Raw genomic sequence first — 16122 nt, 5'->3', positions numbered from 1 at the left:
TATATATATATATATATATATATATATATGCCCAAATTTTTGCATACGTGTGTGTGTGTGTGTGTGTGTGTGTGTGTGTGTGGCAACAAGATCCGAGCTGTGTCCGTATTGCAGTCCTCACCTGCTGTTTAATCCACATTGGTTGCTATATCCTCCTGACTACCAGGAGTATATTAATGAAAGTCACATACATGTAAACATCACATGATTGTTGTCCTGGTAACTGAGCCTCCAAACACTGTAGCTACAGAGCTCTGACTCACTGAATATGAGTTTCTTGAAAATGTACTTTGCAACAAAAATGTAGCTTGAAAATCTGTTAAAGGCATAAATGTCTGGAAGCTAAATTACTGTTATTTTTACAGAAGAGAATTTAAGCTACTTCATATACAGAATACATTATCTGTTCCAAATACTATTCCCTACCATAGGTGTCAAACTGATTCCAGAAAGGGCCAAGAGGGTGCAGGTTTTCTTTGTAACCACCCACTGCACCAGGTGATTTCACTGATTAACTGATTCCATCTGCTCAAAGTGATGTTAATCAGTGAAATCACCTGGTGCAGTGGGTGGTTACAAAGAAAACCTGCACACTCTTGGCCCTTTCTGCAATCAGTTTTACACCTATGCATCTGGATATGGTAGCCAGGTGAGGTACGGTGAGTCTTTCAAGAGCAGGACAGACACGAATAAAATTCCCGTTTTAGCTCATTATGTGCAGGTAGGAGAGGGAGACGTGGGAAAACTGTTGGGTGTGAGTCCTGAACATTGCTCTAAAACATGCATAACTAAATTTAAGTCTTCTGGATGTGTGTTGCACTCACAGCAGTAGATTCATGCTGAAGTTATTGTTAGAAACCTGGTCTAACCTGCAGGCTTTTGCTGTCAGATGTCATTGAGGACTTAAATGATCTAGAGCCAGTTCTCTTTTCTTGTAATCCTGTCTGTCTTTTCTCCTTCCCACCTCCATGCACAAATGAAGGTCATTATTTTCTGACCTGTCACCTCTGATCTATTGAAGCTATGTGAAGTCTGACATCATGGCTGTGATGGACAGTGCTGTTTGTGGGGAGGCCTTGTACTGGACACACACACAGTTTGCTGGCAACATGATGGGCTGATGAAATCCCACAGTCACGTCAGAGTATTTGGGTTTTCCTTTCCAGCCAAGCTGCCAAGTCACAAATAGCTGTTTTTGGAAATTTAGTCATTGCAGAGTGGATTTTGCATCTCATCTGAGATTTTGTTTGGTTGTAACGTCTGGAGCTTGGACTTGAAGTCTGTAGCTTGGGCGTGTGAGGTCTGCAGTTCGCGTGTGAGAGGTGTGTGCACGCCAGGCGTGTGAGGTCTGCAGAGACAACTGCAGCTCAGGTGTGAGAGGTGTGCACGCCGGGCATGTGAGGTGTGCACATCCTCGGGGTCTTCAGCTTTGACAAATTGGGACACATTGCCATTTGTTTGTTTGACCTCTCAGTTCATCAGTGACATATTTCTATGAGGTATTTACAAAAGACTGATCTTCAGCACAACCTTCATATAGACTGAAAAGGTAAATAAATGGTTAATGGACTGCATTTATATAGCGCTTTTCCATCTGCATCAGACACTCAAACGCTTTACAATAATGCAACACATTCACCCCGATATCAGGGTGCTGCCACACAAGGCGCTCACTACACACCAGGAGCAACTAAGGGATTAAGGACCTTGCCCAAGGGCCCTTAGTGATTTTCCAGTCAGGCTGGGATTTGAACCGAGGATCCTCTGGTCTCAAGCCCAATAGCTTAACCACTAGACCATCACCTCCCCGAAAAGGCTTTGTGACTCAGTGACGGCTGAATTCACGAGGCTAACGTTTCCACTCTGAGGGGAAGGGGGAGTAAATGAGTAGTGGAGGAGGTGAAGGGACAAAAGTAAGGAGCCTGACTCACTGAGTCCAGTCATATTTCTTTAGCAGGGTGCAGCGTCGTTACTTATCCACAGCCGGAGCAGGAGAGATATTCATGCACCGCCGCCGCTGCTCTGCAGCTTGTTGCAGTGCAGCAGAGAGAGGAAAGAGAACATGATGTGTGGAGTATTAGTGAAGTGTGCTGATGGAGCAAGAAAAGAAGCCGACGTACAAGTTTGTAGGTTTGCAACCCAACAGATGGTGGCAACGGCAGGATAGGTCACTGACATGGCATGAGTTCAGATTTAAAAATCAACACTGGCCACATTCATACACGTTAAAGCTTAACTGTCTTTATTAACCATTATTTGACATTTAGAAACTTCCTTTTATTTTTGCTGTATATTTCCTTTATGGATGTGTTGTTTTTGTTTTAATTTTGCTTAAGATGTTTGATGGCGATTAACTGAATGAATTATAACTCGCTAACAGACTTGTTTAAAAAGTATTATTAGAATTTTTCTGTGCGTTAACCTCCAATATTTGATTTCTGATTTGTCCAGGCCAGCCAGTTGGGCGTGTACAAGGCTTTTGTAGACAACTACAAGGTGGCACTAGAGACAGCGGAGAAATGCAGCCAGGCCAACAGTCAGTTCCAGAAGATCTCAGAGGTGCGATGTCTGTAGAGTTAAATGTTTAGATGTTTGTAAAGAGAACATGCTTCAAAAGCAAATTATGTATTTAATATTTTTAGTAGAAATATTTACACAGAGTGTAAATGCAAGTGTTCACACACAATAAAACAAAATCTGACATCCATACGAACCAATCAAATTAAAGTGTTGAGTGCCAGTAAAACAGATTTAATTCAAATACTATAAAATTAATACCACAAAGAAAATAAAAATGTTTTAAGATTGCCCTTAAAAGATTCAACTGAAGTGTTATAATTAGAAATTTTTGTTAAAAGTAACTTTAGAAGTGTCTAATTAATACTTTTAATAAAACAAATTAAGAAAATTCTAATTAATCCTCTTCTAGTTTAGTGGGGAAAACCTGTCTAATCTAATTTTGGTGATTAATGCATTGATCATTCATAAAATATAAATAAAATTCACAATAATTTGATATGATGTATTGCACTACGTTTCTAACTCATTTTAAATTGATTAATTAAATACATGTTTACACCTTTCCAATGTGACCATATTGTTCTGGCTACACAAATTAATCTAAATGTTTATTTCTTTTTACAAAGACAAATATACAAACTGGATGTTAATGGTTTTGTCTCATGATGGAGTTAAAACTCTGATATAGCTGCTTATCATCAATCTACACTCTGCACTACACTCTGCACTACACTCGTAGTGTGTCCTTTGGACTCGGGCTGATACGAGTACATCGGGGCATGATACAGGACCTGATACAGGAAAACAGCAACAATAACCTATAATTATGTGTCCTCTGAGTCTTTAACACATTAATCACTTTAATCTACTTCAGTAAAACAACTAGAAATGTATGACATCAGCAGAGGGGAACAAATTGAGTATTAACATCCTCATTCAGACCTCAAGCTGCAGCGTTGATGGGAAAATCTGGACTTAGTTTGAGGAAGACTCACTCATACACACTTTCAAACTGACACAGCTCACCAAATTAACACAGTTACTTACATTTAAACCAACTGCCTGCTGGTTCAGTGTGTGGACAGACATTTCAGGAACACTGTACACTTTAAAATGTTCAAAAATTCTCAATCAAATTAGTGTTGTGTGCCAGTATAACAGAGATTTAATTAAAATACCATAAGGAGAGTTCCCATGGAATAAAAAAAGCATTTCAACCTACCATGTCTGGTTCTCAAGACCAGGCACCTTTTTTTTTTTTAAGCTATTTAGGTGTACCTTAGTATACACTAGTAGGGTTCCACTTTAGATTTGGAATGTATAATAGAAGATATACCTTATTGAATTTTCATGTAGCTACTTAACTTCCAGTTCTGTGTTTGGTGGTTTCACTACCCTGGCAGACTGGGTGAGGCTAGGTTTTGGTATGACACGTTTATTCGTGCCTGGTAATCTTCATATATATTCCATAGACTGTTTGTACATTGTGTAACTTATACTAAGCTAGTCTAACTGACACTCATTTACTAAGCTTTTAAGCTTTTTATACTTACTATAAATACTACAAAACATTTACTAAGCTTTTTATACTTACTATAAATACTACAAAACCTTTTCTGATACAATGATGACTATGTGTAAGAGGGGGCGGTCACTAGCCCAACAAATTAAGGTAATACCTTGGTAGGAAGGGATGTTATTGATGCTACACAGGACAGTAAAGTTAGTAAATGCGGTAGTAGTAGAAGGGAATAAGTTCAGTAATAACACCACAGGTAGACAGTACAAGGTTAGCTCACATGAAACAGAAATGACGTGCAAACCTACCATCCCTGGTTGTCAAGAACAGGCACCTAAGTAGCTCTGCTCTTCTTTTTTTATTATTTTTTTTATTTTTTAAGATATTTAGGTGTACCTTAGTATACAGTAGTAGGGTTCCACTTTAGATTTGGAATGTATAATAGAAAATATACCTTACTGAATTTTCATAAAATTAATCACACACAGAAAATAAACATTGCCCTTAAAAGATTCAACTGAAGTGTTATAATTTGAATTTTTTTTTGCTAAAAGTAACTTTAGAATTGTCAAAGTAATTAATACTTTCAATGAAAAATTAATAAAATTCTAGTTAATCCTCTTCTAGTTTGAGGGGAAAAACCCATCTCATCTAATTTTGGTGATTACTGCGTTGATCTTTTTTTTTTTTAAAACCATATTCATAATTATTTGATATGATTTATTGCACTACATTTCTAACTCAGTTTAAATTGATTAGTTAAATACATGTTGACACCTTTATAATGTGACCATATTGTTCTCTAAATGTTGGTTTATTTCTTTTTGCAAAGACAAGAAAAATACAAACTGGATATTAATGGTTTTGTCTCGTGATGGAGTTAAAACTCTTTGATTGATTGATATATATATATATATATATATATATATATATATACGTTAAATCCAGTTCCAAACAGCAATTTAAAAAATAGACAATAAATGAACATTACTAATTCATAAGTAAAATTATTATAATAATTTGATCTTTTTTTTTGTATTGCATTATGTATAACAGACAGTTACAGACTAATTAATAAAAAGTAAAATGATAAAAAAGTTGATTAATTATCATCTGATTTTCTTATAAAGTGAAGACCACTTAAAAGAGATTTTATATTTTTAAAGGTCAAACATTTTACCTGTTTATATTCATTTAAAGCTACACTGTTGGATGCGTTATTAGCTTTTTATCATTTTTAAAGTTTTATCACCTTTGTGTGCTACATTATTTTTAATATCGATTCCTCTACTTTTGTTGAGGAACCAAACCTCTGTAATAAAAATGACCTGTGATAACCCTAAATACTAAACTCAATTTCTTGTCACATGGTTAAATTCATCCCATCTTTTAATGAGTCAATCAGCAGCTAGCAGCTTTAAAAGAAGTGAAAAATATTATAACCGTTGGTCTTGTTCATCGTTGTGTTTTGAAATACATTAGTTACAGTTAAACTTTTTCTGTAAGAATGAATCAGAATTCATGAATTCAGCTATTAAATCCTTTATCTTTTTTGTTGTTTTTTTTTATTAAGCTTTATAGTGTCATGAATATCATTGTTTCCAGTGTGTGTTGTAAATAAAGGAAATAATCACCCAAGTAATCTCTTTTTTCCAGAACCTCAAAGTAAAAGGTCCTAAAGATTCTAAAGATTGTACCTCAACTGTCACAATGGAAGGTGAGTGTTATCGTGTGTTACAGTTTTCATGATATGTTATGATGTGGGGACAGACGGCTGTTTGTGGAGATACACTGTAACCGAAGCACGAGTGCTGCCACTATTACGTTCTTCAGAACGCCCACACATCAATATATTTCAATAAATCATCGCAAATAAAAATATAACGCAATGCTAAAATACCCTCAGCCGTATGAGCATAACAATAGGAAATAGAATGTGACCTTTTGATCCCTTAAAATAGGTTAAGGTTAGCCATCTCTGAACTTGTCTGAGGTCTGTCCGAAAAATGTTCCCTTTGAATTTGAAGACTCTGGCAGTAATAGGACTGGACTTATGCTGAGCACAGACAGACAGACAGACAGACGCAAGGCCTTCACAATACCCAATGGCCATATTTTGGCCTCAGGTAAAAATAAATCACAAATAACTCACCTGTTTAGTATACCAGATCGGTTCTGACTTGTGCGCAACTCTCGTACCGCAAACTCTCAAATTGATGTCATTGTCATGTTAGGGTTAGAGGTTAGGGTCACACTGCCAGAGCACACTGAGGATGATCTCACAAATAAGACGTATGAGGAAGAACAGCAGAAAAATTCATTTTTTGCTTTTGCTTTTTTTTTTTTTTTCGGTGTCATGAAATTAATGAATTTTACAGTTTTTTTTTTTTTTTTTTTTTTTTTAGCGTCCCAATTAGTCAGACAAAATAAAAGTACTCATAACTGTAAGTCTCTTCATACACATGTGATAATAATTAGTGATTGCTGATGTATTTTATTCCTCTCACTCTGAGTGTTAGCAGGTACATTTCTGGAAAACGCCTCACTCGGCAATTCTCTGCATTTTTCAGCGTGCGACGCACATTTTAGAATGAGCAGAAACATCCCGATGACTGACAGACAGATGGGAAACAAACCTGCTCTGTCTGTAAACGAAGCGTCTGAGCTTTCTTTTGAAAGTGGATTTACAGAGGATTTATGGACAGGAGACGACACACTTCACCTCGAAACTCTTAACTTTTTCAGAGTCTTGGATTTTGGAACCTAAAGTGTGGTGACGTGCTGTTTGTGTGGATGCTGGTTTACTGAAGCTGTTTATAACAGACTGCTGAGACATGGAGATGGATTTGTTACACTGGAAAAAGTCACAATACATTATTTCCAGGAGTTAATGGACTTTATTTAACGTGCTACAATCGTGAGAGAACTAAAGGCAGAGCTGCAGCCGGCGTGCGTGCGTACGTGGGGGCTTCTTTGATGGTGTAGAGTTCACATTTGGAAAACAATCTATAACTGAGTGAACCTGGCATGTTTCCCCTTTTGTGTGTGTGTTTTTTTTTTTTTTTTTTCCCCAGTGGAGCTGGCAATCTTTTTTTCTTAGTTTTACTTTGAGAGTGTATGAATTTGGAGTGTGTGTGTGTGTGTGTGTGTGTGTGTGTGTGTGTGTGTGTGTGTGTGTGTGTGTGTGTGTGTGTGCTGCACAGCTCGCTGCTCCTTGCAGCTATTTTACTGCCGCTGTAAACATGAATGAGCGTCTCCACAACACTTTTTTTCTTGGCAGCAGATGTTTTTTTTGTTTGTTTGTTTGTAGATTTTATTGATAACAACACTTACAATTAATCATGCAAAAAGCTGACCCTCGAGCAGAGATTGTTATTGACAGGCTGCATTTATGACTCATGGCCGTGCAGGTACATTAAACCTTCTCGAAGCTGCAGATTTTACCGTGACTGTATCAGAATGAAAAGTTTTCGCTTAAAAAAGAGTCATCATAGCACAACATCACACTTATGTCGACTTTGTAATTAATCTGTGCTTATGTTCTTAACGTTATCAGCTACATTCCATTGAAGCACATGCTGGGACGCTTCTAATAATCACGTCACCGCTGTCGGAAACACTCCAGTACTCATGAGTACTTTGTTTTCGGAAGTCTTTGTAGCTGTTTGTTGCGAATGCAGTATACTTTGAAACCAGTCACGGAAGTGCACAAAATAATCCAACGCACGTATATGTTAAGTGTTGTATGGTGATGTTAAAAGAAGGGGAAAAAATTGGTCCTCACAAGGTCTTTTTTAATGTTTGATTACAAAATTTTTTGGTGTTTGCATGCGTGAGAATGTGAGGCATCCTTGTAAAGCACTCTGAGCATTTATTTCAAAAGGATAAAGCACTTTAGAGATTTGTAGATTTACAGCACTTTAGCAATGCAGTACATGTTAGAATTTCAGGGGGTGTATGTCACTGTGACGTCCTCCAAAGTCACTAAAACAGGCTCCTCCGAGCGTCTGAGATGTTCTTGGCTGCTTTAAGATTCCAGCCTGGTTCTCCACTTCTCTACTTTGTATGCAGTGGCACTCTCTCTCTGTCTCTCTCTCTCTCCCTCTCTCCCTCTCCGTCTGTGTCGTTCTCCTCTGCTGAGAACAGGAGAAGCGAGTGCGGAGCTGAGATGAGGGACATGGAGGTGCTTCTGGTCCTCAGGCTGTGTTGTAACTGCACTTACGGTAACGACTGCACGATGTGATGCTGCTGCACGAGTGTGACCTTTCTTATTACTGATTGAAGTCATTAATTAGCTGTCAGGTGTTGATTTGGGATTCTTGCATGTCTTCTGCAGTATTTGAATGCAGCATGTTAATTTGATGGCTTTAGTCGTTTTGTCTTTGTCAGCTCAGTAACGGTGCTTTTTGTTTTTATTTTTATTTTTATTTTTTTTTGGTGGTGGTGTAGAACCTGCAGACAAGGTGATGAAAGTAGCTTCTGACCTTGTGTGAGGTTGCTGAGGGAAGATTCTCTGCAGGCAAAACATCAGCTGCTTCTTTTGGTGGTTTCTTGAAAAGCAGGCACGTTTAGTTTTTGTTAGAGTGGAGTTTCTTGAAGGATTCTCACCTGCGGTTCGGTAGATGTCTCATCTCTGTGAGCAGACTGAGGGACTGTGTAATGTGGAGCCGGAACACGTCTGGACTCTGCTGGCTTCTGGATGCTTTAGATATTTGGAGTGCAGTTCTAATGATGTGAGGGAGAGAAGATAATGTATAAATTATACCATGAGACAGTGTGGTTTTGATCCACAGAGAACAGGTGTGTGTGTGTGTGTGTGTGTAATTTTCAAGGGCGTGTACCTGTGAAGTGTTTGCTAATTTATGCACTGCTAATGATGTACAATAAAACTCAAGCGGTCACAGTCCTGCTGGCTATTATTGTTCTATTCTTCTCCTGCACAAAGCAGAGATGGACCATATGTTGGTGTTACAATTAGATAATTTCCATCATCCTTCAGTGTGATCGATTAACATTTTTATGTGTTTTATGCCACTGTAATAAGATATGTTGGGGGTTTTCATGTTCAGTTTCATGCATCCTGTGAAATGCAATGAATGAATGAACAAACAGCCCCCCCACTCTAATTTGTTATCACAACTCAAAAATAATAAATGCTGTCATCTTGTAACTTGCCACATTAAAGGGTTGTATAATGCGAACAAAGTGATTTGATATTGGTTAACTTTGAACTAACTCACCCCAAAAAGCAAGTTTGAATTTGCTTATGTTATGTCCCTAGACTTGTCTTCAACCTGCTGATCACTGCCACCTGCTGGAGATGTCTGTGCTAGTTGCAGGGAGTGATCTTATTATTTCATCTACAACGGAAACTGTGCTGAGAAATAAAGCCAATGTGGAGGTGGCAAATCTTGCAGTTGCTTGAATGGCCACTTGAGGCTAGCTTCAAAAAGTGAACTATTCTCTAGATGCCCATGTTAAGTTGTCCAGCTTTACAGCAGAAATAAAGATGTTTACAGCCTAGTGCAAAAATGGCTTTGATCGCTTTCACTAGTTTCCCCTTCATTGGAGCTGTTTGGGGATGTGGCATGGGCTAAATTAAATTTTGTAACGTAACATCTCAGTTTAAGCTGTTTTAAGTCATAAAGTTATGAATAATTTAGGGTATGGCCACTTTGAGTGACAGCTAATGTGTGCTGGCAAGCCGTTTTTCAGGGCTCCGCTAACACAGACTGCTGCTAGCAGTGATTGCTAGCTGCTAGCAGTGGCTACTAGCTTCTGTGGACTTGACTGTTTGTCATTTCTGAGCATTTTGTTCTAAATATCTGATATAATATTGTTTACTGTGCAGTTAATTGTACAAATCATCTAAAAAGTTTGTCCTGCAATAGCGCCTGTAGCACAAGTTGAACTTGATGAAGCTGTTTCCACTTATTTCATGGTTATTGTGGCAAGATGCCGGTCATAATTTTTAATATTTGCACATAAACCACCACCCACTACCAGTGGCTGACACAGATATCCAAAAAATTAACTTTGATAACAGATAATCAGATAACTGAAAAGTTATCTTTGATAAAGATAAAACGATAAACCACCCAAAAATGTATCGGAAGTTACAGATAACTGATAAATTCCAGTAGTGTCTCTGTTACACTTGCAACTACTAACAAGTTGATTTTGAGTTTTAGCACCACGATCGCTTCTGGTAGCATCAAAAGCAACAACAGACCCAAACAATGAGCCAGCACTTCTGTCTTTGAACATCTTGCCCCCTGCTGGAAGCTCCTGTTTACTACATGGCTTCCATCACAGAAGCAAGCTTAGACATTCAGTACTTAAGCTGGGTTTACACTGTGCGAGTTTTGGCCCTTTTTCATCAGATTTTTCATTTGTGCAAGAATTTTTTGGATCGCACCGAGTTTCAGGTTAATCGCGCATCCTGCATCGTTTAATATACATGGAGTAACGAGCTGTGTTTAACATCTCATGACCATCTCTCGCACTGTGCCTGTGTAAACACCGCAGACCTGTCTTGTAATGTTTTTTTGTTTTGTTTTTAAACTTTGATGTCTCCCATCGACAGTTTTTGTAAATTAAGTTTGAAAAAAGCTTCTGTTTACGTTTTTCGACGTGTGGTTTTTGAACATACAATGTGTGTGTGTGTGTGTGAGAACATAAATCGTGCGCTCTGAACTTTTACACCATGCGGTTCTGTGGTACAGTTTGAACTGGAACCGACTACAGTGATTGAAAATATCAGCCCAGCTTCAGTTTGAATACTGCCATGAACACTACTAGCTAGTAGATGGCAGAAGAGACTTGCCAAAACAAAATTCCAGATAATCTGTGTCTGCTGCTACTCTGCTACATTTAAGATGCGTGGAATTTAATTAACGCAAACACAATAACGTCTATAAACCCAGAGAATATATTCACAAGCGTTTTAGGCACTAGAGTTTAATGCTGTTATCCGTGGAGCCTGACCAGAGTGTCTCAAATGCATTTTTCATGTCGTAAATGTACTGAGATTACCCTATCCTACCCATAATGCACCTGGACACACAGCATGCCCACACTAAAACTTTAAAAATTAGCGCATTACTTTAAAACTAAAACATATATCTGATATTTTCACTTTATAAAACTTCAGACGTAACATTAATTTAAATAACTTGTCCGAAATTAGTTTGGTTAAAATTTGAACCACAAGTTAAAAATGTATGCCTCTGGATGACTTGGGTGATAGGATAGAGGATAGAGCAGTTTCTTCTAGAAGCAGCTCTCCTCAGTTTACAGAGGATAAAACTACACATCTGCTACAAAACATTTAACAGGTAGGTGTTCAACTTATTTTAAATTTTATGAGTTTATAGCTAGCTTTAGCTTGTTTTGTAAGTCTGATATGGGAGTATGTTCAAATTTAATTAGGCTTGCACAAGTCTTACCAGTTTTGCTCATGTTCCACCTCTTTGGCTGGAAGTTAGGCAGTGTCAGGCGCAGCCAAGATGGTGACATTTGGTGCCACCCCATTTAAGCGCCAAACCAGCTTTTCGGGAAACTTACTGGTGATGTCACACAGTTTGTCCAGTGTATGTACCACCAGACAGATTCTTTGGAAATGAAAAAAAAAACAGCATGCAACCTTGGTGTCAAACAACATGCATCGTCAGCCACACCTGCTCCTAATTTCCACCATGCATGTGATGATAAAACGTTTTCCTGAAACAAGTTCATGTATGTCCAGCAGGTGGCAGACAGATGTAGGAATATTACTTAAGCAAGTCAAACTTGCTTTTTGTATTAATCACAATTATACAGAGTTAGAGTTTTCGGTCATCATATGGACGTTTAATTTTGAGAGTAGAAAATAGGAGCAGGTGGGGTTGTAGTTACATGGAACTTGAAATGAGCTTGTTAGTCAGTTTCTGTTGGTCTGGAGGCCACCAAGGCCACCACTGTTTGTTTACTGTTAGATGGACAGATTAAGACAGTTAAAAGTGCTATAAACATGTTCATCATGAATATAGATGCCAATAACTATTTTCTTTGTAAGTATTTATTGGCTTAGAGATTGAAGCAACACTCCCTAAAAATTATCGCGTTCACTGGAAGGAACGTCGAAAACACTTTTCTACATTTGTCCGTCATCATAGTTCTGTCTATTTTGTTGCATACCCTCTTATTTTTCCATTTAAATGCCTGCCGGCAGCTCATTACTGACAACTTTTCTTTCCTGTTTGTCCTGACAGCAGTGGCTGCATTATTTCCAGATATTTTGTAATTTTGCTCCGTGGCTGTTGGAGCCCAGCTCTGTCGTATCCCAGAATAAATCCGTTTTCTCTTCTATCTGTCATGTGTGGTCTGATCTGCTCCTGCGGGCGTAAACTGTGACGGGAACGCTGGTGTGTGGGCAGTGGGTTCTGTGGGTTCCTGTGTCGAACTGTGAGTGCACTTTTGTGTCTGTTGCACTTGTGTGTTGTGTCACTGAGCCTTCAGGCAGGCTGGAGTTTACCTCGTAGCAGCTAGAATCATCCGACAGGAAGCACAGACACTGGAGATATCATGCACGTTAAGTAGCCTGCTTACTGGCATCCATGCGTTCATCAGTTTGCAGTAATAATGCTGCATTCTGCAGAACATGCAGTGGGGAAAATAAGTATTTGCTCCACTGTTGATTTTGCATGTTTTCCCACCTACAAAGAATGGAGAGGTCTGTAATGTTTATCGTCGGTACACTTCAACTGTGAGAGACAGAATCTAAAAAAAATCAGAAAATCACATTGTATGATTTTGAATAAATAATTTGCATTTTAATTGCATGAAATAAGTATTTGATACAATAAAAAACAGACATTAATATTTGGTACAGAAACCTTTGTTTGCAATTACAGAGGTCAGATGTTTCCTGTAGTTCTTGACCAAGTTTTCACACACTGCAGCAGGGATTTTGGTCCACTCCTCCATACAGATCTCTAGTTCTTTCAGGTTTGGAGTTTCAGCTCCCTCCAAAGATTTTCTATTGAGTTCAGGTCTGGAGACTGGCCAAGCCACTCAAGGACCTTGAAATGCTTCTTACGGAGCCCCTCCTTAGTTTCCCTGGCTGTGTGTTTGGGGTCATTGTCATGCTGGAAGACCCAGCCATGACCCATCTTCAATGCTCTTACTGAGGGAAGGAGGTTGTTTGCCAAAATCTCGCAATACATGACCCCATCCATCCTCCCTTCAATACGGTGCAGTCGTCCTGTCCCCTTTGTTGAAAAGCACCCCCAGAGTATGATGTTTCAAACCCCCATGCTTCATGGTTGGGACGGTGTTCTTAGGGTTGTCTTCATCCTCCAAACACTGCAAGTGGAGCTGATACCACAAAGCTCTATTTTGGTCTCATCTAACCACATGACCTTTTCCCATGCCTCCTCTGGATCATCCAGATGGTCACTGGTGAACTTCAAACGGGCTTGGACATGTGCTGGCTTGAGCAGGGGGACCTTGCTGCCCTGCAGGATTTTAAACCATGACAGCATCATGGTTTAAAATCCTGATGTAATCTTTGTGACTGTGGTCCCAGCTCTCTTCAGGTCATTGACCAGGTCCTCCCGTGTAGTTCTGGGCTTTCTCAGAATCATCCTTACCCCACAAAGTGAGATCTTGCATGGAGCCCCAGACTGAGAAAGATTGACAGTCGTCTTGTGTTTCTTCCATTTTCTAATAAATAATTACAACAATTGTTGTCTTCTACCAAGCTGCTTGCCTGTTGTCCTGTAGTCCATCCCAGCCTTGAGCACATCTACAGTTTTGTCCCTGGTGTCCTTAGACAGCTCTTTGGTCTTGGCTATGGTGGACAGATTGGAGTGTGATTGATTGTGTGAACAGGTGTCTTTTATACAGGTAACAAGTTCAAACAGGTGCAATTAATACAGGTAAAGAGTGCAGAATAAGAGGGCTTCTTAAAGAAAAACTAACAGGTCTGTGAGACTTCTTGCTGGTTGGTAGGGGATCACATACTTATTTCATGCAATAAAATCCAAATTAATTATTTAAAAATCATACAGTGTGATTTTATGGATTTTTTTTTTATTCTGTCTCTCACAGTTGAAGTGTACCTACAATAAATATTGCAGACCTCCATTCTTTGTAGGTGGGACAACATCCCAAATTGACAGTGTATCATGTACTGATTTTCCCCACTGTGCATATGTTCTTCTGTCAGCGTCTCCTTTTTGTTTGGGGTTGACACATCACATGCAGTCTGTATCTGCCTGTGGATTTGGCAGACATTATTACACCAGCTGCCCATCTTGACATAACTCCACTTTACATAGAAAAAGGGCGCAGGTGGTCTTGAACCAGGAACCTTTTGTTTTGGATTTGCGTGCAGTGACCACTTGGCCACTGTGCTGCCCTGCAAGATATTAGGTATTATTAGGTATTATTACTTTATTAGGTACACCTGTTCAGATGCTTGTTAACACAAACAGCTGATTAGTTAATTACATGGCAGCAAGTCAGTGCATTCAGGCATCTAGATGTGTTGAAGACGACTTGATGAAGTTCAAACTGAGCATCAGAATGAGAAGAAAGTGGATTTAAGTGACTTTAAATGTGGCATGGTTGTTGGTCCCAGACGAGCTGGTCTGAGTATTTCAGAAACTGCTGATCTACTGGAATTTTCGCATACAGCCATCTCTAGAGTTTACAAAGAATGGTCCTAAAAAAAGAAGATATCCAATGAGCAGCAGTTGTGTGCACAAAAATGCCTTGTTGATGTCAGAGGAGAATGGGCAGACTGGTTGAATGGGTGACTACGTGATGCATCACGTCAATATGGACAAACATCTGAGGAATGTTTCCAACACCATGTTGAATCTATGCCATGAAGTTCTGAAGTTCTTTAGTCAAAGGCAGTTCTGAAGTCAAAAGGAGGTCCAACCCACTACTTTTAAAGTTGTATCTTATATAGTGGCTTGTGAGTGTATATACGAGGTCTGTTAGAAAAGTATCCGACCTTTTTATTTTTTTCAAAAACCACATGGATTTGAATCACACGTGATTGCATCAGACAAGCTTGAACCTTCGTGCACATGCATGAGTTTTTTCATGCCTGTCTGTTGCGTCATTTGCCTGTGAGCAGGCTTTGTGTGAGCACTGGTCCACCCCTCTCATCGTTTTTTTATTGCGAATAAATGTCTGAACGATTTGGAGCTTTGCTGCATCAATTTTTTTCCAGAAACTGTGAGAGACCTCCAGGTGGACACCATTCGGAAAATTAATATGGCTTTCAGGGACGATTTTATGGGGATTATACAGATTAAGGAGTGTTACTGCCGCTTTAAGGACGGCCCACAACTGCTGAGAACGCGGTGCGCTCCCAGCGCCGATCGACATGCTCAGATCCCGCTGAAACAACGAGATCATTTCCAACGTGAAGGCTTCGTTGGTCCGGGACCTCGTCTGACTTTCACAAAAAGGCAGAAGTCGTGGACATCAGCACTTTTTCGGCACATTCCACTGTTACAGGAGTTTTTTAATGGAAAGAAAAGCGGAGGGACGCGCCACGGCGTCGTTCATTACGCGGGACAAAACCACCTCGGTGTTGGTCTCACAGGACGGCTTTCAGGTGGATTTCAGACGGCTGTCGGTTGCTTTTCAGTCGTGTGATTATCCGTAGCTTTTCAGTTGTGTGATTATCCGATTGTGATTGTGCATGAGCTGGACATGCCCCAACATGTCCTGGAAGGCTTCATCATGGCGTTGCTTTGCACCATGCGGCTCCACCGCGCGTCGTGGTGGAGCCGCTTCTCTTTCCATGACAAAACCTCCTGTAACAGTGGAATGTGCCGTTCATTTCTAAACTGGACGCTGTCTTGATCCGTTATGTCATCTGACTAGCACAGGAATTGGGAAAAGACGTGGACATCAGCACTTTTTCAGCACATTAAGACAAACGTGCGGAGGAGTTCCGCGCATCACGGTGGAGCCGCATGGCGCAAAGCAACGCCGTGATGAAGCCTTCCAGGACATGTTGGGGCATGTCCAGCTCATGCACAATCACAATCGGATAATCACATGACTGAAAAGCAACC

At 39.6% G+C, this 16122-nt stretch overlaps 1 protein-coding gene across 4 annotated transcripts in view; it reads left to right on the top strand.

Annotated features, from left to right (window-relative positions):
* Positions 1–16122, top strand: part of abr (ABR activator of RhoGEF and GTPase) — a 219808-nt gene that overhangs the window by 114501 nt on the left and 89185 nt on the right. For 3 of the 4 annotated variants that reach the window (XM_034177792.1, XM_034177793.1, XM_034177794.1), the window contains 2 exons: positions 2452–2559; positions 5696–5756. In XM_034177792.1, coding sequence (XP_034033683.1) covers positions 2452–2559; positions 5696–5756 — 169 coding nt within the window. Of the gene's footprint in view, positions 1–2451; positions 2560–5695; positions 5757–8171; positions 8263–16122 lie in introns of those variants that run through there. The other variant, XM_034177795.1, reaches the window with a different exon arrangement.

This window comes from Thalassophryne amazonica, chromosome 9 (genome assembly GCF_902500255.1).
Source record: "Thalassophryne amazonica chromosome 9, fThaAma1.1, whole genome shotgun sequence".
Lineage (NCBI taxonomy): Eukaryota > Metazoa > Chordata > Actinopteri > Batrachoidiformes > Batrachoididae > Thalassophryne > Thalassophryne amazonica.
This window is presented reverse-complemented; position numbering and strand designations above follow the sequence as displayed.